The following is a 24163-nucleotide window of genomic DNA, read 5'->3' as shown; positions in this document are numbered from 1 at the left end:
GCCACTTTCTTTCGTACCATGAGGTTCTAATGCCCAGCTCCTCCACAGCACCTCAGATTTGGGGCTGGGTCTTCTCTTGTCACCTGAGTCTGTGTCCACTTCCAGTGGACCAAGATAAAATCACAGGTTCCATTCTTTTGACTATTTGGATCTGAGCTTTCTGGTAAAAACAATTTTTAAAAAATGATGTGACAGGAGAAGACAGAAACATCTGGAATGTGTTCAAGACCAGTGAAAACCCTGTAAGAAGACAGTCTTGCTGCCGCCTCTTGGTTCAGACAAGTCAGACGTGCCCCTGGGACCCCCCTGGCTCCCAACACCTGGCACTGGGAATGGAAACTTTGGCCGTGGGTAGTTGTTTCTGCGGCTCTCCATTCCCTGCCTCACGCCTGGCCTGCTCCCCTTCTCGAGAGTGATTTCCCAGAGCAAGTCCCATCTAGTATCATTTTGTCCTAAACGCCAGCCAGCTCATCTACATGCAGCAAGGACCTGTAGGCATGCTGGAATCTCAGTAGAAAAAAAACCGCTGGTCTGTTGAGCTCAAATAGACTCCCTAGGAACTGACAGGCTGATGAGTGATGTGTGTGGCTTGTTTGGGGCCCTGTCATTTGAAGGGAGAGTGTGCATTGCTGTACCCATAGCCAGGGGTGTGGGGAACAAGTTGCTGCCCACCGCCCACCATCCAACCTCCACTCATGTGGTCTGGATCCCAATCTCTGTGGTGATTTAGTGCAGGATTCCTTTGGGATGATCAAGGGAATGTTTGTGGAAGAAGCAGCATTTGTGTGGTTCCTGGGCTAGCCTAGGTTCCCAGAAGCTGAGCCTGGCATGAGCGTTCATGCGAAAGTGATTTTGAAAGTGCTCCCTGGAAAAACCAGTAGAAAGTGAGCGGTGGGACCAAGGAAGGAGGAGAGAGGGGAAGGATGCAGTGTCAAGCAGAGACTTACAACAGCCACTTTAGCTCCAGGGAGCCCTAGGTGCTGGCTTGTCAGATGTAAAAGCATTCAGGGAGGGACAGAAGGAAAACAGCAAAGGGATCTGCAGCTAGGGGCTTAAAGCACGAACACTGCTTCACTTTCCTTCTAGCAACTTCCAGAGGAGTTTATAGGAGGAAGAACCCTCAGTTCTCCCCCAGTGTAAACCTCACTCTGTTGTAAGTTGGGATCTCTCGGGAACCCTGATAGCAACTCTTTTCTGCCTTTACCCCTGTGGGTCCCAGCACACCAAACAGATACTGGGGTACCAGCATCACATGGCCTTAAAATGTGCAAATGATAAAGTGGGGGCTCTAGGGCACAGGTAGAGTTGCTGCAAAAGTTGCCAACATGCTTTCCATCAGGATGTATCTTAGATAGCAGAAGAATGTGAGTTTACTCCTAGTTCATTTTCGGCCTATAACACATGAACTGAGAATAAACTGAGGGTTGATAGGGGGAGGGAGGGTGGGGAGGGTGGGCGATGGGCATTGAGGAGGGCACCTGTTGGGATGAGCACTGGGTGTTGTATGGAAACCAATTTGACAATAAATTTCATATATAAAAAAAGATGCAAGTAGACATTTCCAGCATTTAAATAAGGCAGAACTCTGAACCAGTTCCTTTTTGGTAGAAGGGGTAGGAATCCGTTTTGTCTGAATAGGAAGCCCTAGATGGAGAAAGCTATCCACCACAAGGCCCGCAGGGGGGCAGAATCCCAACGTGTGCCAGAGTTATGTTCTCTAGCCCTAGGCTTAGTAAAAGGCTGATCAGAAAAACTGGCCAATTTTAGTCTTGGGTCCCATTCTGGGTTCTAATGCACCATGAAATTCAGTGCAGTCCCATGTGCTTTCTTAGATTTTGGGTGAAGCCTTTTCCTTTGGGAAAAACAAAACAAAACAAAACAAAAAGCTAGGCTTTGCTTACGCACGTGCTTGATTTCTCTGAGCCTGGGGGAAAACATGGCTACTGGGGTGTAGAAGAAAGGGCGCTTGACTTAGATCTGGCCCCAGGATCGTTCTTGCTTTGTGAGCTAGACCTCAATTTCCCCCTCTGCAAAGCAGAGCTCTGGGGATAGCCATGAGGATTAGGAAAGATCATGTAAGGGAAATGGTGATACGTTAACACATTAGTACCTCTTAATCTTTCCCCTGGAGAACTTGGCTGTTCATTCAAGGAGAAACACATTGAACAGTACCCACCCCATTAGAACAGGAAATGGCTCTGCTCCTTCCCACCTCCATACCTTTGTCTCTGCTTCCTGTACACTTGGAATGCCTCTTCTGTAGGCATGTAAGCCCTTCCTTCTGTAAGGCTCCACACATCTGACTCACCCATGCAGCCTTCACTGCCCTGGCTCATGCTGGTACTTTTCTTCCTGTCCCCAAGTACCGTTCAATGTCTGATTCATATTAATATAGATAAATATTTGTTGTAAATATGGCCATATACGTAGTTCTCATTTTCAGATAGAGGTAAGTAGTGGCAGATTGCATCTTCCAAAATGGTCACAGTGATAAACTCCAGGACCGTGTGCTCTTCCAGAATCTTGTTCCTCTCCTCTTAAAGCCTGCCATACCTTTGTAACTACCCTCTGTGTGACTTCCCAGGCTAGATTGTAAAAGACCATACAACTTCCTCCTCTGGTTTTCTGTCTTGAAACTTGTGCCTTGTAGCTCTGAGCCACCATGTGAGAAGTGCTCATGCCAGAGAGACCTCGAGGAAAGACCATGTGGAGAAACCACATTGAAACAGAAAGAGAGGCCAAAGAGCCCAAGCAGTTCCAGCCCCCCAGGTGTTTGACACTCCCCAGCACAGGTGCCAGAAAGGCAGTGAGTAGGAATCACGTTTCCAGTTCCAAACTCCAAGTCATTACAGTTTCGTGAGTAGCCAAGTAAGGGCCATTTACCTCCAGAAATGTGAGACATAGTAAAAGTTTTGTTGCCTTAAGCCACTACTTTTTAGAATACTCATTAGGTGGCAATAAGTATGTATATGATACCTATGTGTGTAACTGTATATACACATACAGATAGATGTGTGTGCACATACATATATATGTGTTTGGGGGGGGGGGGTATAGCCTGCCTTTTACTATCTTCCAATTTGTGTTTTTGTGCACCTAGATCTGGCTTCTTCAATGGGTCTATAAACTCCACGAGGGCAAGGCTATGTTGTATATTTCTTGGTTATCCTCTGCCAGAGTTAGAGCAGCCTGGCAAATGTAACCACTGCACTGTGCATCCTTGAATGAAATTGACAAGGGAACATCTGTGTGCACATCTGTGTCCCTGAAAAGCATGCTATCCTTTACAGGACGCAACTGTGATCATAAAGAAATCAGAGTCCCTTTGGTACTTGAATCTTTCTCAAAGGAACCCTGTATCTTTGGAAAGAACCATTTGCTGGAAATCTCTGAGAGTAAGCCAGTCAATTTTCTTTTGTGTCATAGACTCAGGGAAAGAGAACACTGCTGTTGCCAGCCCTTGTACCTATGGGCACTTGACAGCCAACCTCTTGGAGGCAAGTAGGCAGGATCTTGTTTCCTCAGTCCAGGACCCCTGTGGAATTTGCAGCTTCCATCTTCAGACTGAAAAACAGCCCCTTTGCCTGTTTCCCCATCTTACTGTTACCTAGGAGACTGGAGGTTTTTTTATGCAGATAACCATGACAGTCTGGTCCTGCTTATTTGAGCTATGACAAGAAAACTTAAACATTGGAGTCTCTCCTAGAATAATAAAGTTATTCATATACCTCCCTGAAAACAACAACAAAACCATGTTTCTCAAACGTCAAAAGGGTCATGTTTAAGAGAATTATTTTCATAGCTTTTGTCCTTAGATCTATATGAAATGCCCTGAAATTCAGGGCTTATATGAGAAGAGATGGAAGGAAGTAATGATGTGAACTCTTCTGGCCTTTGGAAATCCATTAAGTTCTTTTACTCACCCATTGCACGAACTTACTGTCCAAGCAGATCAGGTGAGGTGCACACCAGCATCTTTGAGTACATATGAAACCAGTCTTTGGATGGTAGAGTGGCAAAGGGGTCTTCATTTTCTCTGGCCTTTTCTCAAACAAGCTTAAGATTTGTCCTGGTTTATGCAGTAAATATGTACATTTGCATCTGGCTTCTGTGATATGATGACTAAGGTTAACGCATCATAAGATTTGTGTTGCCTCTGCATTATTTTTATTCTGAAAATAATTATGCTGGTTGCTCTAAGGATTTCTTTCAATGTGTTTTCAGGTCCAACAATCCTACAATGACATGCAAGCACCTAGAAAGACATAAGCTAGCCATCAATGACACAAAATCCTAAATTCTGACAGGGGACTGAAAGGTCATTGGCTTGTAACAGGGAATATGATGGGGTTCAGGGGCAAGAACAAAGTGGAACCTCTCCCTCCTCCTCCATCTATACCTTTCCTCTTTCCTTTGAACAGAAATTGTAGTACTTATTATTTTGTTCATGACAAATTCAGGAATTTAGCAGGATTTTCCTTTTCTCCCTTTTAAGAAAGTTAAACACTAATATGTTTATGTGCTTGATGTAATGGCCAGATTTAGTCAGAAGTTTTATTTGCTGCCTACCTTTCTTTCCTATTTCTGAAGCTTCACAAATTTGTCTGGACTTGAAAGGCACTTATTAAACACCTACCTTCTGTTGCTGTGAATTTCAATTTGCCAACCTCATGTAGAATGTCAAAATTTGACACTTATGGGAAACATGTAAGAGAACCTCCAGACTCTGAAAGAAGTAGAACATGATTTCATTCCCTTGGCGGTAACTGGTTTCCAATATCATTTGTCCCCTTACACACATTCTTGCCTCTGAGCCTTCGGGTATCACCTGTCAGAGACATCAGAAATGCCACAGATGTTTTTTTAGGTTGCCTTGACCTTGAAATATTTGTAGTTGAGGGCTGTGGAATGCTGCAGTATCTCTTCCTAAGCTCCTACTGTATTGAGGACCCTCTTTGTCCAATCCTTGGTTTATAGATAGAAGTTAGTGTGCAGTTAGATTACCTCCTAGCCCTTTATCAAGTCTTGCCAGTCTACACCACTGACCTTCACTTTCCCCAGGTCCTTATTTACCACTGGGCCACATGGTTACTTCAGGCTACATTAGTTCCATGGGGAACTTAATGTGGCTAATAGCAAGTTTTTTGAACCTTTAATGTAAATTGAGTTTACTGTAAATTTTCTGCCCGAGGTGTGGAAGCAGTATGAAATTTGAAAGAAGGAAACCACATCTGTCAGCTTTCCCCCTGTGAAACTCCGTAGTGTGTGCATGGAGGATAGAGCTGGAACGGAAAGCAGTGATGTTATTGGGCTGAGGAATCTGAGATTAGATCCTGGAAGAGCTAGAAATTGGAGGGCATTCCAGAAAGGGAGGATTCATGGAGAGGGAGCCCTAAAACATACATAGAAATTCCCTTGACATTCTTGACTTACCCCTGAACTATCTATGCTTGGGGGCACACCGAGCAACAGGGGGGCCCACAACAGCTAAAAGTGTGGAATTTCTGAGTAGAGATTTCAGAGCCACCCAGCTCTGGAGAGACAGACTCTGGAGTTGAAGTCCCTAGTGCTTTAAGGGGCTTGGTAAATGGCTCAGACTTTCCATTCAGATCCTATGGGGACCACGTCCCATGATTGAGAGCATAATCAGAACAGACTTTTGTTAGAGAAAAGCCTAAAACCAGCAGTAGAGATTACCTTCCAGTAATCTTCTGTCCTACTAGAACAAATTCAGCTCTTCCAGGGAAGACAACAGAATCCAGAGTCTCCTCAGTGCATCATCTGTGAAGTCAAATATATCATCAAAAATGACTAGACATGCATCAAGTAGATTCTAAATTCTTTTGCTTTAATCTTGCCTGCTCTAAACTGTAACCAGTCTTGCTCTGCTAACTGCAAGACAGCACAGTGGCCTTCTTAAGATATCCGCCCTGTTACTACTCTTGATCTATACCCTTAAAAGCCTAGTTTGGAGAACAGAGCACATTGTGAAGACAGAAGGAATTTAGTCTGTTTCATTCAGAACTATAATGTTCCATCAGCACAGCCCAATGATGGGCCAAAAGAAATGAAGGAAAAATTGATATGAGAAAACTACTTCTAGTCTTGGACTAATTACATTCTTCTCTTATATTTCATTCAGATGGAGACATCATATTTGGAATCTAGACTTTGGATATACAAACTTAGTGATCGAACAAGGGTAGCGATCCCTACCCTTAAAAGAGTTTCAGTTGTAATTAGAAGATTCTTGAGTGTTTTGAACCAAAACCATAGGTATCTAATATTTAATGTATGGTAACATAAAAGGGAGAATGATTTCTTCCAGGTAACATCTTAATTATTCTTCCAAGGAGAGGTAGAAGTTGCCAAGTACTAAATGAGGAGTAAATGCAGCTTGTTATTTTACCAGCTGAATTAGCCAGTAGTTTTTCTATTTATTTACATCTCTTCCTGCAATTAACTGTGAGGTTTTTTTTGACATTTATTTCATTATTATAGACAAGATTTTAAGCTATTATATTAAAAGTGTGTAACAACCTAATACATCTGCTTGAATATATTTGATATTTTTGGGAGAGTGTATTGAGAAGTCTAGGGGTGCCTGGGTGTCTCAGTCAATTGAGTATCTGACTCTTGATTTTGGCTCAGGTTATGATATCACTGTTTGTAGGTTGAGCCCCATGTCAGCTCCGTGCTGATGGTGTGGAGCCTGCTTGAGATTGATTCTCTCTTTCTCTCTCTGCCCACCTCCCACTTGCACGTTCTCTCTCTCTCTCTCTCTCTCTCTCTCTCTTTCTCTCTTTCTCTCTCTGTCTTTCAAGATAAATAAAACAAACTTAAAAAAAAGAGATATTTCTAATTCCCCCAACATAATTTAAATAGGTGATACTCAAAAAGAGGTGCAGAACAAAGGAAATTATGGCAGTAATCATTTTTACCAGGAGCAAGGAGTGCTAGTTATTCTTTCATTTTAGGACTTTGTCAGAAAAGTTTCAGTGAAGGGAAATAAGAAGCATACATGCCACTACTCCTGTTCCCATAACCATGACAGACATTGTAAATAGATCAAGATCATCTGCCACACTGAACCCCATCTAAGACTCAGCCTAATAGTCAGCCATTACTAGTCAACTGATGAACACGTGAGAGGAGATCTATTTTCTGTCCCTGAAATTGATGATCATGGAGTATCATCTTGGTGAAGTGAAAAAAATAGCTATTGAAAGGGAAAACATAAGGAAAACTTTAACTGTGCTTCTCACCAAATCCTTCTGTTATTACCTTTCCATCTGTAGACCAATAGAACACTAAAGGTTACTTCTAGCTCTGCAATTTGATGGGGTAACATTTTTTTTTCAAAAACATCACTGATTTTGGAGTCTTCAGTCTCTTCTGTAAAATAAATGCATGAAGTCTGAAATTTCTAATGTAGGTTCCTATGGGAAGTTATTATATCCCAAAAGAACTGTTTTAATTTCACTTTTCCTAGTAAAATTTTTTCATCCACCCTCATCCCCTCCAAAGGTGCTGAGGAGGAATGAGCATTTCTTTTAACAATGTGCATCTTCTTAAGGAGCTATTTAGTGGGTTTCTGTGCACATCAGCTTGTTGGTCTGAATTTCTCTGGATCAGTAAAGAGACATGAGAGCATGAGACATTCAACGCCTGTGTCAGACCCCAGTTCATCCATCCACACATTCTCTGACATTGGCACCAAGGGCCATTTCGAAGAACAGAGCAGTCCGTGAAATGCATGAACACCACAGGGCTATTTACCATAAATTTCCCATATCTTCTAATGAGGATTCATTACCGACACAGCCATGGTAATCCCACATGAGCAACAAATACAGGTTGTAGGCTCTTATCCCTACAGATAGGCCTCCTCCTATGTGTTGCCATGTTTGTGGCCTGAGAACACTACATTAGTCACGGGATCACTGTGTTTTCCACAGTAGCTACTGGCTGGGAGACATGAATGACACTGATGCCATGGCTTTTTATTATTGATAAAGAAATATGTTTCCAGTTCGTCAAATTACATCTCAGTGCCTTGCCAGGCCAAAAGTCTATGGTAACTAATGATTGGGGTTCTTTAGTTGCAAAGAATGTCTGTTCCCTTCCAGGAGAAAAGCTTGTGGGATGATTTTTTTTAAATCTTCTGCCAATATGGATATGAGAAAAAGACCTCTGAAGTGGAAATCAAGGAGCTTCTCATGGGTGTGTTGGACCAACTTCAGCACCATCAAAAAGGGGCAGACAGTCTTCCAACCTGCATTTGGGGGCTGGGTGTTTCTGCACTGCTGTCAACAAAGCAGGATGCATCGTTTCCATGTAAATGCATAGAAATAAGACCATTGATAACTGTTGCCATTATTGGGGGCGGGGGGTGGGAATTCACTATTGAATATGGATGAGCCCTCTGCTGGAAAAACTAACCCTTGTTGAAATGGAGAGGTGAAAAAGTGCAAAATTCTTAGCTTCCCTTGTCTAAATATGGGTTCATCAGTAGCAGGTCCTTAGGCAGATTCGAGTACAAGTTTATTTGGGAAATGATCCAGGGAGGAGAGTCAAGAAGTGAGATGGGAAGGGAAGGCAGCCAATCAAAAGAGAGTTATAAAGCCAGTTTTCACGGTGAGCAACTGGAGTTTAATCCTGCTGTGAATGCTAACAAATGGTGCAGGACACACATGAGAGTTCTCCTACCCAGATGGTGAGGGAGCTGGGGTGTTTATACACCTATCTGTCATCAGACTTTGGTGAGGGCTTTGCCTGGGGGAAAGAGCAGTATTAATCCTTTAGCATGTAGTGTCTGGGCAGAGAACCCTATCTCAGCTTTGGAAAAAGTCCTCAGGCCAAGAAATGCGGGTGTTAGTAGCTGCTTTGCATAAAAGTGGTAGGACCCCTGGAGTGTAGGCAAGGCATTGACGTCTTGGGAAAAACCCCTTCCATATGTCTCCCTCTCTGCTATTTAATAAGGTAAATGGAGCTATCATTTGTGATAATTACTTGCCTGATTCTAGGCACTACATGTTTTGTAAATAGCATCACAGTTAATCCTCATAATAATTACATAAACTGGTATTGTTTTCATCCTGCCATTTTGCACATTAAGAAATTAAGATTGAAAAAGCCAAGGAACTTCCCCCAAGGCCACAGGATTCATAAGTGGTGAAGGAGGGCTTCAGGTCTAGGCCTTCAGGCTCTTACAAAACCCTGTCTGCCTGTAGTAAACAAATATCACCACATAGGCCTTGGCTGAAACAATCTTTCTCAGCAAATTTGCTTGGTAGCATCTTTTTGATTGACAATTTGATGGTCCCACTTGGAGGCTCTTGGTTACCATGACCTGTTCACAGTCTTCTTTCTATGCATGCATCAATCCTTTAAATCCACACTTTGTTTCTGGTTTTCAAAGGGAAGAAGTTGTGCCCTTGAAAGTCAAGGAAAAAAAGATCAATTTGCCCTTGCTAACACAGAAAAATCAACATGCTAGAAAGTCAGACCCCAATCATGATCTCAATTCCTCTAGTACTGTCTGTGTGAACTTGAGCTGATTACTTGCCTTCTTTTGGTCTTGGTTTACTTATCTGTAAATCGAGGATAAAGATTCCAATTGTATAAACTATGCAAAATGATAAATATGTATTTACAGTATTCGATAAAGATTAGTTCCATCCTTAAATATTGGGATGATTGCAGAGAGAGCTGAGTGTTTCCTGGCCCCCAACCTACACTTTGGTCCACTCAACTTGGGACTCCTCAGTGCTTTTGTATAACTAGGGTTGAGTATGGTACCTGGCCCAGAGCATGCTAAGGGCTAAATAAGTGTGTGTTTATTTGCACATGATTGATTTGTTAATACATTTTCCAGTGTTGTTGAGACACAGATTCCGAAGATGACCTCAAAGCAGCTTGCAGTTCTCTGGGACACTCTGCACCCTCCCATTGCCATATACATCCCACCCCCTCTGTACTTTTGTGGCTCGCTGAACCTCACTGAGTGCAAGAGGAAGGCACCAAAATGTCTCTGAAACTTTTCCAGAGACTAAATATTTAGAAAGTTAAGTTGAGAATATATCCATTTTCACACACATTCTTTTGTGGATAATTTTGTCCCAGGGCCTTCAGTTATGACATGTGTGTTCATTTAATCAACAAACACTCTTAATTAAATGAGTGATCTGTGCCAGGCACCTAGCGAGGCACTGGGGTTACAGAGAAGAGAAGAATAAATTTCCCCCAACCTCAATTGCCTACCCCCAGTCTGGTGGAGAAGACCAAAGAAACCAAAAATTGCTGAGGCGAGCCCTCACGTAGAGAATGCAGTGGGGATGCCGAGCACCATATTAGCTATTGTATTACTCAGAGCAGGCTTGGCTATGCTGGGTGACAAATAGCCCCACATCTCAGTGGCTAAGAGAATAAACATGTTATTTTTTTACTCACACTACATGTATAAATGTGAGTAGCAGTAAGGTGGGATTCTGATATCAGTTGCTCAGGGACACAAACTGATAGAAGATGCATCCTGACTTATGTGCAAGAAAATGCAAAGTGGTGAATCAGATACTGGCTGTTAAAGCCTGCCTGGAAGTGTGACAGTGGCCATTTGCTCCCATTTCATTGACCAAAGAAAGCTGCATGGCCCCACCTACCTTAAAGGGAACCTAGAAGTATGTTCCTTCCAGGTCTCTCAACAAGGAGAGACAGGGCATTTGTGAACAGCCTGAGTGGCCACTCCCAGTTGCTGGGAGTTTTACTGAACAGTTTCTCCCAATGTCATTTCTTAGTAATTCTGTCTTGTGTTTATACTAAACCCATCCCTCCGGGAGAAATGTCCCTTTAATTTTATTTACACTTGGGGCGCCTGGGTGGCGCAGTCGGTTAAGCGTCCGACTTCAGCCAGGTCACGATCTCGCGGTCCATGAGTTCGAGCCCCGCGTCAGGCTCTGGGCTGATGGCTCGGAGCCTGGAGCCTGTTTCCGATTCTGTGTCTCCCTCTGTCTCTGCCCCTCCCCCGTTCATCCTCTGTCTCTCTCTGTCCCAAAAATAAAAATAAAAACGTTGAGAAAAAAAAATAATAATTTTATTTACACTTGTCTTCACTTGGTATTTATCTTTCTCTTTCGTGGACCCTGGCCCAGTGGATGCTGGTCCCAGAGAGAGAAAAATGCAGGGTTCCTGTCCACAGGGAGCTCACAGTGTAGGAATCAAAGGTACACTCAGGCAGCAAGTGACTGCAGTTTGGTTGGAAAACCACTTGTTGGGTACTTGCACAGGATAAGGGGTCCACAAAATGAGTCTGGAAGGCTCCATGGGAAGCCAGTTATTACTACAGCTGGCTGATAGTGTTCTCCCAATGTTCCAGGGGAAGAGGGAGCAGAATAGGCTTTATGGGACGGAGCACCCGGAGAGATGTCAGGACCCTAAATTCTTGAGGCATCCCTTGAGAGGCCAATCAAGATAGGTAGTTTGTCATGAAAAAGCCCTGGGATGAGAGACTAGTGTTCTGATGGTTGCAGCGGCCCAGATTCCTTTCACTCGATGTGTTAAGGTAGCTGTGGTTTTGGATCTTCTTTGGTGGCTCCATTTGATCCACATAATATCCGTATGTCTCCAGATGCCATGAATGTTTCTGCTGCATCTTTTCCCCCAAACGAAACAGAGAATACTCCCCATCCTTTGCAAACCTCCATTTGGACTCATCAAACTCGGGCCTCAGGAAAGCAGCCAGGAGAAGCAGGTCGGCTGACTGCTGTTGCCTTGGTAAGGGGAATCTACTCCGGTCAGGGCTCTGTGGTTTCTATGGGAACAGCACTGCTTATCTTTGCTGGCTCCCCCAGGCTGGCAAGATGTACTGAAAGGAAAACTGGGGGAAAGAAAGAGAGGAACAGAAAGAGACTTTGAGGATTTTGAAGGTATTCGAAGGAACCCTCCACGGGATGCGTAGCTATTCCCAGCACACCACATGGGCCATTTGGCTCCAGCAGAGCCTCAACACGGAAGCATGTACCTAGAGGCACATGCATTCATGAAGCTCCCTTGGACTGTACACTGTCCTGGAGAAACAGATGCCAGCACAAAGCAGGCAGGAATTGGCAGTAGATGGTTTTTGCTACTAAGACCAGGGAAAAATGTGTCCTTGGCCCAAGGCCAGACCAACATCCCATCATTGCTATAATTGCGAAGAACAGCGATAGGTGGCCCAGAAAGATGGTGAGAGGTATGTCATATATGTTGCCTGCACTGTTTCCCAGCCACCCTGCAGGACTGGCATTTACATACCCATTTTACAGATGAAGGAAATGGGGCTCTGAGAGAGGAAAGGATGACCTGTGAGTGATGTAGGTGGGATCTGAACCCAGACCCAGATCTGATTCTCTACCCTGGGCCCTTATGCAAAATCTAACCAACAGCCCAAGGAAAATGTTAGAGACCCAAAGATGGCCGACCCACCAGTTCCCACCTTGACTAAGACATGCCCTTGGTTCTTTGGATTTGGGTGGGAGGAAATACACCCAAATGGAAGGCAGATGGGATGACATCAGCACTGCCATTAGCTCTGCAGGAGGCACTAGCAGCCATACCTTGCTTTATAGATGAGGAAACTGAGGCCAAGAAGTACTGGGCAGAGCCTTCTAGTCCACTGTGCCACCCTGTCTCTGTATACTCTTGTCTTGGACAGCTTCAGCTGTTCTGAAAATACCATTTCTCAGGTGTGTTTGGGGCTTCAGAGTCTGTGCTGGCCAGGTGGGGAGTTTGCTCGGCCTCACGGAAGCCAGCTCAGCTGCTGCTGGCTGCTCTTTTCTTAACCCATTGGGCCAGCTGGACAAGGCTGATGTGCTCCATCCCAGTCAGTGCCTAGGGTCTGCTTTCTTTGGCATTCTTCATCCTGCTAACACTTATTAAGACACCTGCTATGTGCACTAACCATACTCTGAGCTTAATATGGAGGGAGCAGTGAAGAGGGATTGCAGGCCGTTGTTCAGATGGCCAATAGGCAAATCGAGGCCCCGAAAGGCTAAAACACACACTGCCAAAAGGCACACTGTGAAGAGTGCTAGGACTGAGCCATTCATTTCCAGATGCCCAACTGAGGATCCTTTCCTTGTCCCCAGGCTGACCCCTTCCTTATTAACATTAAAATAGTCATACCAAACTGCTTTAGAACCACAGCAAGCAATATTGGTGAGATAATAGTGTGTCTATAGTGCATAAGTAGAGGCTGATGAGATTGTTGGTAAACATTAAGAGCTTCCCTCAAACAAAGCTGCTGCCTTAGTGGGTCTGGTGACAGGGCTGTCCCTGAGTCATGTTCTCTACAGCCAAGGTCATCTGGTAATGTCCTTTGCAAATGAAACAAAGAAGCCTCTAACATGGTGGAATCAATGCTTAATACAAGAACACGTTACAATGCAGGTAACTATAGTTGAAATCTTAATGTTTGGGCCTTACCATGCTGGATTCAGAATGCAAGTCCCAGAATAGTCTATCTGGGTCTTTATGCCTATGCACAGAGCCTCTCTTCTGCTACCTCCACCCGACACCCCACTGCTGTGTGCTGATGCCAGTGATGCACGAGCAAGTCATGGTCTCTCATTCCTACTCTTGCAGACTCCCTCTTCTTTTCTAGTTTCTACACAAGAGATGCTTGGAGGATCATAGGGATGGGACGTTCAGGCTGGAGCAGACACCACACCATACATGCAGATGGTTTCTTGATGCACATGTGACTCTGTCTAGGGCCTTCTCTGGTACCATGAACACACTGACTTGGCCAGTGTAGAGCTGAGAAGAGTTAAGGTTCAGCCCTAAAGTGTTTAGGACAGCCTTCAACAGTGATGGATGACCATCCATGGACAATGCTGAGGCATATTCTACACTATCTCTCAGAGGGTCCCCAGCAAGTCTGAGCCTACTTTATCAGCCCCTTCTCTGACTTATCTCCCTCCTGTCCCATCATGGGATCACCTCCCAAATAAACTGCTGGCATTCAGATCTTTGTCTCAGGGTCGGCTCCTGAGACAGCCTCAGATATAGGCATATGTGTCTATGAAGGAAGGCTTATTGCATGGAGGTAAAGAGGAGATCCCGGGCTTCCAGCTCAGATTTTCAAAGAAATCTTTTCTTGTGTCTTTTGTCAAAAGACAATGCAGCTATAAGAGTAAAATAAAATCTATGTATTCTTTGCAAATTGTGCATGAGCTTGGGGTGCCTAGGTGGCTCAGTCAGTTAAGCGTCTGACTCTTGATCTCAGCTCAGGTCTTGATATCACAGTTTTGAGTTCAAGTCCTATGTTGGGCTGTGTTGGGTGTGTGTTAGCTCTTTGAAATCACTGCTACTTAAAAAAAAATGTGTGCTAGCTCTTTGAAATCACTATTATATCTCATCACCAGCCCAGTACATGTTTTCATGGATGCACAATAGTGAATAAATAGCCAGAGAGGGATCCATGTCAGGAGAAGCTTCCTGGGAGAATACTTACCCTGGTTATTTTTTCCACATTGCTGTGAACCACCAATTAAGAATTTTGTTGTTGTTTGTTGTTTGTTGTTTGAATTGACTCTTTTCTGCCTTTCCCACTGCCTCTCATCACACCCATCCTTATTTCTGCCGCTGACCAGCCAGCCACATCCAGATTCATGAGGAAGTCTGACAGTGGCCTGCTTGGCCAGGACTTCGGACAGCGCCTCAGCCCTTCCTGAACCAGCACTGGGCTCTGTGGGTCACCTTATCCAAGGACACAGCGTCCAGCACGGTCTTCTCCAAGAGCTCTAGCCAGGTCCCAGGGTTGACTGGGCATCTAGACTTCTGCCAAGACCCTTCCCCAACCAAAACATGAAGCCTAGTGGGTCCATTCATTCATGGTCATTACACATCCACTTGCTGTTTGTTAAGTGCCAAGGAAAATGCCAGGACTCAAAACACAGTGTATCACTTACTGACGTGGTACCCTTGATCGAGTCATACCGTGGGCCCTGGGTTAGCTCATGGATAAAGCAGCAGAGAAGCAGGGAGGCCAGAGCCGGCACAAGTGTGGACACCTTGTAGATGCAGACTGGTGGGAACTCTCCAGTGTCTTCACTCCCTCACATGCTGCCCTTAGCTCCATTTTTGCTCAAAACCACATTACTCCTCATATAGGAAGCCTGAAGGGCAGGAAGTAAAGAAGTAGCTGGCTTCAACATGTCCGTGATGGAACACCCTTCAGTCCCACGTCTGTACCCACCTCTACTCCTCATTGATGATAAGTGGTCACTACGCATGATTGCTTTACAAGGCACCCATCACAGGTGGCTAAAGTTTCTCGAGGGTAATAGCTGTTGTGATCCATACAGTAACTTAGCATACTAGTCCTGTCTCTCGTCCTCTGGGGGCAGAAGGGCAATAGGATGGCACATTTGAACCCTGAACTGGCCAGTGTGGAAAAGCCCCATTGCAACTACATAGAGAAATGTAAAGGAAAAAAAAGAAGCCTAGCTTTTCCCTCTGGTGTGTGGTGGCAGAATATGGATCTGGTCAGACCCCCTACTTGGAGGAAGTCCCATGAAGGAAGAGGCCACCTAGCAGAGTGAGATTGCAAATAGATGCCAGTAGCTGGATAACAGCAGAGAGGGGTGTTACCAGGCCTGCATTTGCTGTGTGGGTGGCCCTGCTCTGCAGCTTTCCAGCTGTGGGTCTTCGAGTTGGAATCTAATCCTCTGTCCCTGGGGTTCCTTGTCTATAAAATGGCAATAATAGCTTTCTGGGAGGACAAAAATGGATAGTGGGTGTAAAGTACAAGGCATAGTTCTTGCCAGGAGCAGGTGCTCAGTGAATGTGTCATTCTGCCCAGGTTTGTCATGGCCACTGCCCACCAGAGCCTTCATCAGCCCATCTCAGTCCATCACCAGCCAGCCCATCCCAAGCCCCACCTCCCAAGGGCACTTAAATGTCTGTACAAAACAAAGGAACATCAGATGCGAAGGTAGTTGTTGTTTCTTCAGAACCAGAGATTGGGACACAATGTCTGGGCAAGTCCAGGTAAACATGGGGATCAGTCAGTGCTGGAAAGTCTCTGGCCCTGGGTGCTGAGAGGGGTGTGGGAGAGGCCTGCCCTGCAGGGCCTTTCCTCTCCTTAACTTTGTGCCCCTACCCACAAGTGGTGGCCTGTGGAAGTTGTCAATTTCCTAGGTTTAGGAGGTGGACAGAAAAGGACATTTCTCATGATTTCCAATCCACACTGAACAACATGGGGAGGGGAAGGAAATGTGAAAGCCTTGGGATGGTTATTTGGACTATAATTTATTCACTTGCATTGAAAGTTCAGTTCAAAAGAGAAAAGCATTAGAAAGCATCTCTTAAGAGTGTAAGACATCCTATGTGCACAGGGAGAGCCAGAGGGTGGGGAAGGAAGGACAGACAAGAAATGAGTGGGGGCTGGGATGCCTGGACAACTCTGTTGGTTAAGTGTCCAGCTCTTGATTTCAACTCAGGTCATGGTCTCGGGGTTCATGGTATCAAACCCCACGTGGGCTCCACACTGACCATGCAGAGCCTGCTTTGAATTCTCTTTCCCTCTCTCTCTGCCCCTTCCTCTCCATCTCTCTGTCTCTGTCTCTGTCTCTGTCCCTCTCTCTCTCTCTCTCAAAATAAATAAATAAACATTAAAAAAAATGACTTGGGACTGCAAAATCCAGGTCTCTCCAGGTCCAGCCTGTGTGGGCACTGTTGCCAGCAGAGAGGTTTCAGGAAGTAGAGGCATTTCTCATCAGGCTGGAGGGCTTCATCCAGCTCTGCTCACTGGACAAGAGCATGCTAGCCAGGGGCATTAGGCCTGTAGAGGGAAGATGCTAGAACAGAGGCCTCTCAGTAGAGTGGCTAGAGGCTTTGCAATGCCCAGGGCCAGATGGATGAACTTCAGGCTTAATCTGTGAACCCTTGTCCCCTCATGGTAATTTCCAGATTGTAGTGTCATTTGGTCTTCAAGGTGAAATCCTCCAGGCTTGCTCTCATTTTCCCATTCATTGATCAGGAGGACTCAGTGCAACCTGTTTGGAACAGCTTTAGTTTAGAAAATCACTTAGGGGGATCATGACATCCCTGTCTTTCCTCACCTCCCCCATTTCATCACATGAAGGATTGGACAACTGGCCAAGAGTTGCACGATGTGCTTATCCAGTGCTACCCTAGAAGCAGAGAGAACTTTTTCAAGGGATAGTTAAAGGCTTGTGTCTTGGGCAAACCCCCTGGCCAACAAGCCACAGTCTCAACAAGCCAGGTCTACAGCAGGACTGGGTCCCAGGTGTCCTGAGAAGTCACCACTTGCTCATTAATGTCACCATTTTGGGCTCCCCTCCTTCCCTGGTCTCATCACCTTCCTCATTCACAGCGTGTACAGGAGTCACCTCCAAACAAACTATGCACCCCGAAACCCTTGACTGAGAGTCTACTTTTTGGGAAACCCAGAATAAGACCAGCAGCAAGCAGGTGTCACGTTGTACATCTTTCCCATCAATTGGTGATGATTTCTCTACCTGTGAGCTAGAGAAGGACTGAGAGCTTGTGGAGCTCTTAGAGAAAGGTCACTTGCATCAGCCAGCCGCATTTGCTGAAGATGATGCCGAGGGCAGTGTGGTGTGCACAGTTTCCCACGGAGCCTGATCTGATAACATCCTCCAGAGAGGAGAGGCTTATGAAGGCCCTGGCCATGATGCTGATTGGATTTTATGAGAGGAAGGAGAGAGGGTGAGCAGTTGGGGGTGGGGATAGCCCGGACTAATGGTATCATCTGTGCAGATAAAGATAGAAAAAGAAAGCAAACGCAAGGTGTGCTCAAGGAACAGCAGCCTATCCTGTCTGGTGGGAGTATGAGAGCCCATGTGACAAAGCTGGCTGTCGAATTGTTGTGCACAGCCTGGCGTGCAGTACCTGCACAGTCATTGTTTGAGTGAATGAGTACATTCACTCAAAAGGTAAGAAGGCGGGAGAAGGGAAGAAAGCTCACATGGGAAGCAGCCAAGACCAGCTTGGAACTGCCAGTGTACAGACTGGGGCTTTTATCTCCTAGCAGGGAAGTTTTGGAAGCAGGGAGAGGGGCATGAGCTGCTCTGTGCTTGATGGTCCAGTTCAGCAGTGGCAAATGTGGGTCAAGTTTGAAAAGGGAATGAGAAAGCAGGGAGAATGTTGTAACCGGTCCAAGGCCCTGGCAAACCAAGGCAGTCATGGCGGGGAATGAGGACCAATTTAGAGCAGGGGCTGTAATGCTCTATGTGTCATGGACCCCCTTGGTGATGCAGTGACACCTACAGACCTCTGCTCAGGAAAACATTTTTCAATGCATGTGATAAAATATATATGCTTACAGAAGGAAACTGATCATACTGAAATGAAATTGTTGGAGTATTAGGAAATAAAACTTGCATGAAGGTAGCTGCTGTATTTCCTCATTAACCCTCTAAATCACAAGGGGCCATCTACAAACTACCCAGATGTTGAAGTGATGAGGGAGAGCTTCTTTGACTATAATAGTATAATGTATCATGAAAATATCTGTTGGGGGCAGAGTCCCCGGTGCTTCTCACATTCCTGTGGTTTGCTGCCTACCTTCTTATCTGAAGGAAACACTCAATTCCAGATAAGAGATGTGTGAACATAAAGATGTAATTTTTTTTTCATCCAAGTTCATGGATTCCACATGAAAACGAGGGCTGGTGATGCCATCCCAGAACTCCAGCACTGAAAACATTGTCATCTGTTCTGAGCTGGTTTTCTCTCTCCATTCTTTAGCCCTGCACGAATTCCCCAATGACATCTTCACCAACGAGGATCGAAGACAGGGGGCAGTGGTTCTCCACGTGCTCTGCGTAAGTACCCCTCTTGGGGCTCTGCCTGGAGGTCCAGAGGGGAGGCCTGGCTGGTGGTGGGTGGACAGTAAGTTGCATACATGGTGCACGTCCCCTGAGGCCTGTGGAGGACTGGCTCTAAATGTGCCCTCTATAGGAGGCCACAGATTCGGAAGCTGGAAGACACTGTATGTATTCTTTCCTTGATATCAGAGCCCAAACCATGGGCTCTGAGGGCAACCAGACTTGCTCTCTGTAATTTAACCTTGCTTCTCTCTCTGCTCAAATGTCACCCTCTTGGGACCCCTTTCCTATCCAGCCTTTCTAAAAGGCCATTGTCTTTCCTCTTACCAGGCTTTCTTTTTCCTCCATACCACTGATCGCTATCAGACATAATATGTTATTATTGTTTGTTTATTGCCCATCAACCTCACTCACACGTAAGCTCCAGGAGAACTGCGACTTTGTTTCATACGTGGCTTCATTCTCAGATCTGTTTCTGGCACCTGGTAGGGACAAAGTAGTTGTTAAACTAATGGTAATGGATTAGATATAATGGCACTGGTGTAGCATCTGGCGTATAGTAGGCGATCTATAAGAGTGTGTTCTGGTTCTTAATGGACACCACCGCCCTAATTCTTCCTCACTAGACCCAGTGGATTGAAGGCCTTCGGTTTTCCTTGTCCCCACTTGGAGAGTTTGGGGAGGCTGTGTGTGTGAAAATCTATCTAAGAGTGGCCCCAGAATCAGAAAGACACAGGCCAAATTCTGGACTAGGTATGTCACCATGCTTTCCTGTCCCTATGCATTCTCCCCCTGAATGCTCTTGATTCCATTTTGCTTATTTACTGCTGTGAAACAAATTCTCCAAATTTAGTGACATACTCAATAACCGTCCTAGTTGCTCATGCGTTCTGTGAGTCAGTAGTTCAGAAAGGGCATGGAGGGAATGTCGTACCACAGGATCTGGGCCTGAGATGGAGTAATTCAGATGGCTGGCAGCCACGCTTCTGGCTGGGGCCAGAGCCCCTGGTGCTGGAGGACCCTTCCCAAGAGGGTTTCTCCATTCTCATGTCTGGTGTCCAGGCTGGGGTGGCCAAAGGACTGGCTCAGCTGGGATGTTGACCACAGCACCTCTGTGTGGCCTCCTCAGCATGGCTCTGTGTGGCCCAGGGCTTGGAGAAGGAGGAAACTCCATGGCCTTTAATGCCCTAGCCTTGGAAGTCACACACACCATTTCCACCAGACTGTCTTGCAAGTTACAAACCCACCATGACTCAAGGGGAGGGAACAAAGACCTTACTTTTCAGTCCACACCTGGAGAAGGCTAGTGGGCACCCCCTGGACTCTGGAGTCAGACTGGAGCCCAGCTCTGCTGTCCTTGCTTTGTGTGTGACTTCTGACAAGATATTTAGCCTCTCTGGACCCAGAAGCTGTCCTAAGCCTGACTCCCTTTATGGTGAAAGCAATCAACTCTTCAGGTCTTTCCCCACTTGCCCCCCCCCCACACCCAGAACCCTTTTCTTGAAGAAAAGTCATGAGAAGTCTTTTTTTAGCAAAGACATTCTCTAAAAATACCAGAGAAAGTAGACTCTTTGCAATCCTCCCTACCTTTCAGAAGAGTCAAATGCACAGAGCAATTAAAATGGCTGCCAGGTGCCTCCTTAGGCACCGAGGAGGCTCCCCTGTCTCAAGGCTGAGGATCCCCAGTCACTGAGTTCGATGCAGAATTCCCCTGTAGCCATTAACACCCAGATGCCTCAAAGTCAGAGGCATGAGATTTCCACTCTTGGCACAAACAGTGCGAGTGTCCATCCTCCCAGGGCAGTGTTGTCACCTGCATCTGGCAGAGTCCTTCTCCCCATCTCCCCTCGCAGGTCCTCTGAATCCAACTAAAGGCAGAGCTGAGTGCATTTACCTTGTTCTTCATGAGCCAGGGGTTACCCATAAGGCCTCTGTCTCCATGATCATACAATTCCCAGGGAGGGCATGAAGACAAAACAGGACAAAAACAGATAAATCCCCCTTACACACTCCCTTGCAAGAGTGGACACAGGCCTGCAGGTTAGCGCTTTGTCACCCTTGGTATCTAATACTACAGTTAGCTCCTGCCCTGGGCCCTGCATTGTAGAAATCACAGCGGCAAGGAGTCCAGGGGCCAAGGTCAGCATCCACCCCTTCATGACCCTGCTCTAGGCACATGGATGTTCAGAATTCTCTGCTCAAATGGCCTGTGCCTGCTGCTGAAGCCTGTGTGGGCCTCCTCCTCAGATCTGCCACTTGGAGGGAAGAGACCCAGGTAGAGAAGCTTGAACTTGCTGCCGGGGGTGTCCACACACACATGCATGTCATGCGGGGTGGAGCCAGGCTTGGATGAGGAGGACCTCTTCTATGCGTCAGAGGCATATGATACGGCGGGCCTGCTGGTGCCCTCCCTGAGGTCAAGGGCCAAATTTTATGTTTTCCTACCCACAAGAATATAAGGATGTAAACCTTATGAAGAAGCCTTTTGTACAGTGTCTGGTGCATTGAACAACAAAATTGCACAGTTCAGCACAGGAATGCAAGATTCTTTTTATCCCCTTCACGTACCATGGTACCTGGTACACTTAAAATGCACAGGAATTGTTAGATGAACATCACTGGATATGAAGAGAAACACCACCAGGGCCGACCTGTGGTATTTTGGTGGCCAGATGATTACATGAGTCGAAGCTGCAGGGAGCTGAGTGTAGATTTCCTGCTCTCAGCCACCTGGAAAGCATTTCTGAGCCCCTGTATGCAGTAGCGCTGGGCTGGACCCCTCCAGAACCCCAAGATACAGCTTCACCCTGAACAGAGCCATTGTCTTGTGGGGGGACCCCGTTATGGACAACCCCTGCCATGCTAAGTGCTGCCCATGCTCTGTGCCACGTGCTTTAGGAGCACAGAGAAGTCCACGTCCAGTGTCGGGAGGTGCAGTTGAGCTGGAGTAGGTTGGCATTTTCCGACGATGGGAGAAAAGGGACTCCAGGCAGGAAAGGGAAATCCGTGATCAAAGATGTAGAGACTCAAGAGTACAGGGGGTCTGGAGTGAACAGAAATGAAGGACAGGGAAGGTTGTGGGGGGAGCAGCACCTGGAGGCGCCACGAGGTGACTCCGCTGCAGAGTTGGAAGTGGGGGGAAGCAGATTCCTGATCTTGCCTGATCATCCCTCCTTGCCTAGGGAGTAGGGTTAGGCACGGCCAGAGAGGACCCAGTGTGGTCTGCACTCTAGTCAGGTGACAAAGACCCCAGCAGGCCAGAGAGGAAGGCTCAGGGCCATTTGGACAGGGGTCCCAGAGTCCCAGGTATCCTGAGAATACTGAAGGCCTGGGGAGGAAGGTCAAGAAGGGGTGTGGGGAACTGAACATCACTCAGATGCCTGTAAGCACCTGAAGAGCAATGTCTGCCCATCCAGTGAGGTGAGGGTCCCAGAGGTGTGCCCTGTCACTTCAGCCTACCTCAGGTTGAGGGCCATGGGCCCGTCCTTTCATTGGGATTCACTGACTGTCATTTTGGATTTAGACCAGGGAGCCCAGTCCTTTCAGATCTTAATCTGAAACCTGACTGAACTTTGCATTTGTGCTCAAATTCAAACTTCCCCATTCCACTTGGGCCCCATGGGTTTGCTTTACGTGTGGGGCCCCATAAAGCCCATAACCTTCAGCCACAGTTGGTTCCTGGTCTGTGGAAATGGATGGTTCTGAGGACACCCCAAAACAATCTTTTAAATCTTAGCTATCACAATGTGCTTCTCTTTTTCTTTTCTTTCATGCAGATAATTTCCTCTTTTGTGTGAGCTTCATGGAAATCAAACAGCCGTTTTCCTTTTTTTTTTTTTTTTTTTTTTTGAGAGAGAGAGACAGAAGGGAGCAGAGGGGTAGAGGGGGAGAGAGAGAGAGAGAGAGAGAGAGAGAGAATCTTAAGCAGGCTCCATAGCCAGTTCAGAGCCCGATGCAGGGCTTCATCTCACAACTGTGAGGCCATGACCTGAACCAAAATCAAGAGTTGGACGCTCAACCAATTAAGCCACCCAGGTGCCCCCAGATAGCTATTTCTGATTAAATTTTCCGAATGCTTTAGCTTCAATTTTTCCTTGGATCTTTCTGGTTTTGTGGATTTCAAAAATGCTAAATCCTGGGATTGCCCTACAAGAAATATTTCTATTCCTTCTGACTGTTCTTCATGTATGGGTTCCTTACCAGTGTGGAAATTCATTATTGGTGTAATAACTTTGTCAACAGTGAATATCCCCAAGAAAACACACTTGTTTTAGGACCTGCTTTTGTAGCCAATCTGTTCTAGTATTGAGACACTAAAAGCAAGATTCTCTGTCAGTGAGGAAGGTTGCACCCTATAAACTCATGGAGCCTGCCCTAAATAGAGAAGCCAGTGAATAATTTTCTAGGATCATGGTTTGTTTGTGATTTATAAATATCTTGTAAAATTTGCTAATTCTCCTGTTGGTAGGTAGTTGAATCTTGGAGATTGTAAGCCAAGGTATACATTTTCTCGTCTAGTAAAAGAAGCTTTAAATAATCAATATTTGAAATTCTTTCTCGAAACAAATCTGTCCTTAGTAAGTTAACTTCCATTGCAGAAATAAATACCCTCCATGTACCTTGTCAGCTTTCAAAAGTAGTCTTCCTAAGTTCAAGCCTTCTTTTCACATTTTTAATGTAATTTCTCTCTTCCGGCAGACAGGTATTTCTATATGCGTGTGTGTGAGGTAGTATAAAGTATAGCACTCCTGGAAATGAAGGAATAGCCCTTATGAAGGCAAATTCCTGCTAAGTGAGTCCGGCAGGCAGTTGGGCTCTTTAACTGGTCCAGCAACTCAGACCCATTCATGGACCAGCCCAGGAAAGAAACAGCAGTGAGAATGTTTCTGATGTCCATCTTCATATGCTAAAACATGGATATGCTTGGAGAAGCCCCACAGGAAACTTGGGCGTCAACTCTGTGCACACAGAAGGGACTTCATTCTCTGTGGAGTGTTCGGGCAACCACCATCTGGGCTACAGGAAGCTTTCCAAGGCAGCAAACCTAATGCATTGGTCACTGGGAGGTCCCCTGGCCATTTGCCTGAGGCCCACTTTGTCCAGTGGTGGGGACTCCCTCATCTACATCTACATCTTTACTGCTCCCCAATATCCAGTGCCTATTTTAGGGGCTCATGTGTATTCAGAAGAGGTGGGCTGTACACAGGATGCAATATTTCAGAAGTACAGGCAGTATTTTTGTGCTGGGTCATCAAGCCGGGGCTTCCACAATGTGGAGGTTCTCCAGGACTGGCAGTGAGGACCATTAA

The 24163-nt window shown here is 45.9% G+C and overlaps 1 protein-coding gene across 4 annotated transcripts in view; it reads left to right on the top strand.

The window, feature by feature from the left end:
* Positions 1-24163, top strand: part of SLC24A3 (solute carrier family 24 member 3) — a 486823-nt gene that overhangs the window by 266789 nt on the left and 195871 nt on the right. For all 4 annotated transcript variants that reach the window (XM_086701591.1, XM_086701590.1, XM_086701592.1 and 1 more), the window contains exon 3: positions 18775-18851. In XM_086701591.1, coding sequence (XP_086557717.1) covers positions 18775-18851 — 77 coding nt within the window. The remainder of the gene's footprint in view (positions 1-18774; positions 18852-24163) is intronic.

This window comes from Puma concolor, chromosome A3, assembly GCF_028749965.1.
Source record: "Puma concolor isolate L17-30 chromosome A3, mPumCon1.1.hap2, whole genome shotgun sequence".
NCBI classification, from domain to species: domain Eukaryota; kingdom Metazoa; phylum Chordata; class Mammalia; order Carnivora; family Felidae; genus Puma; species Puma concolor.
Note: the sequence above shows the minus strand (reverse complement) of the source record. Positions and strands in the feature narration are given on the sequence as shown.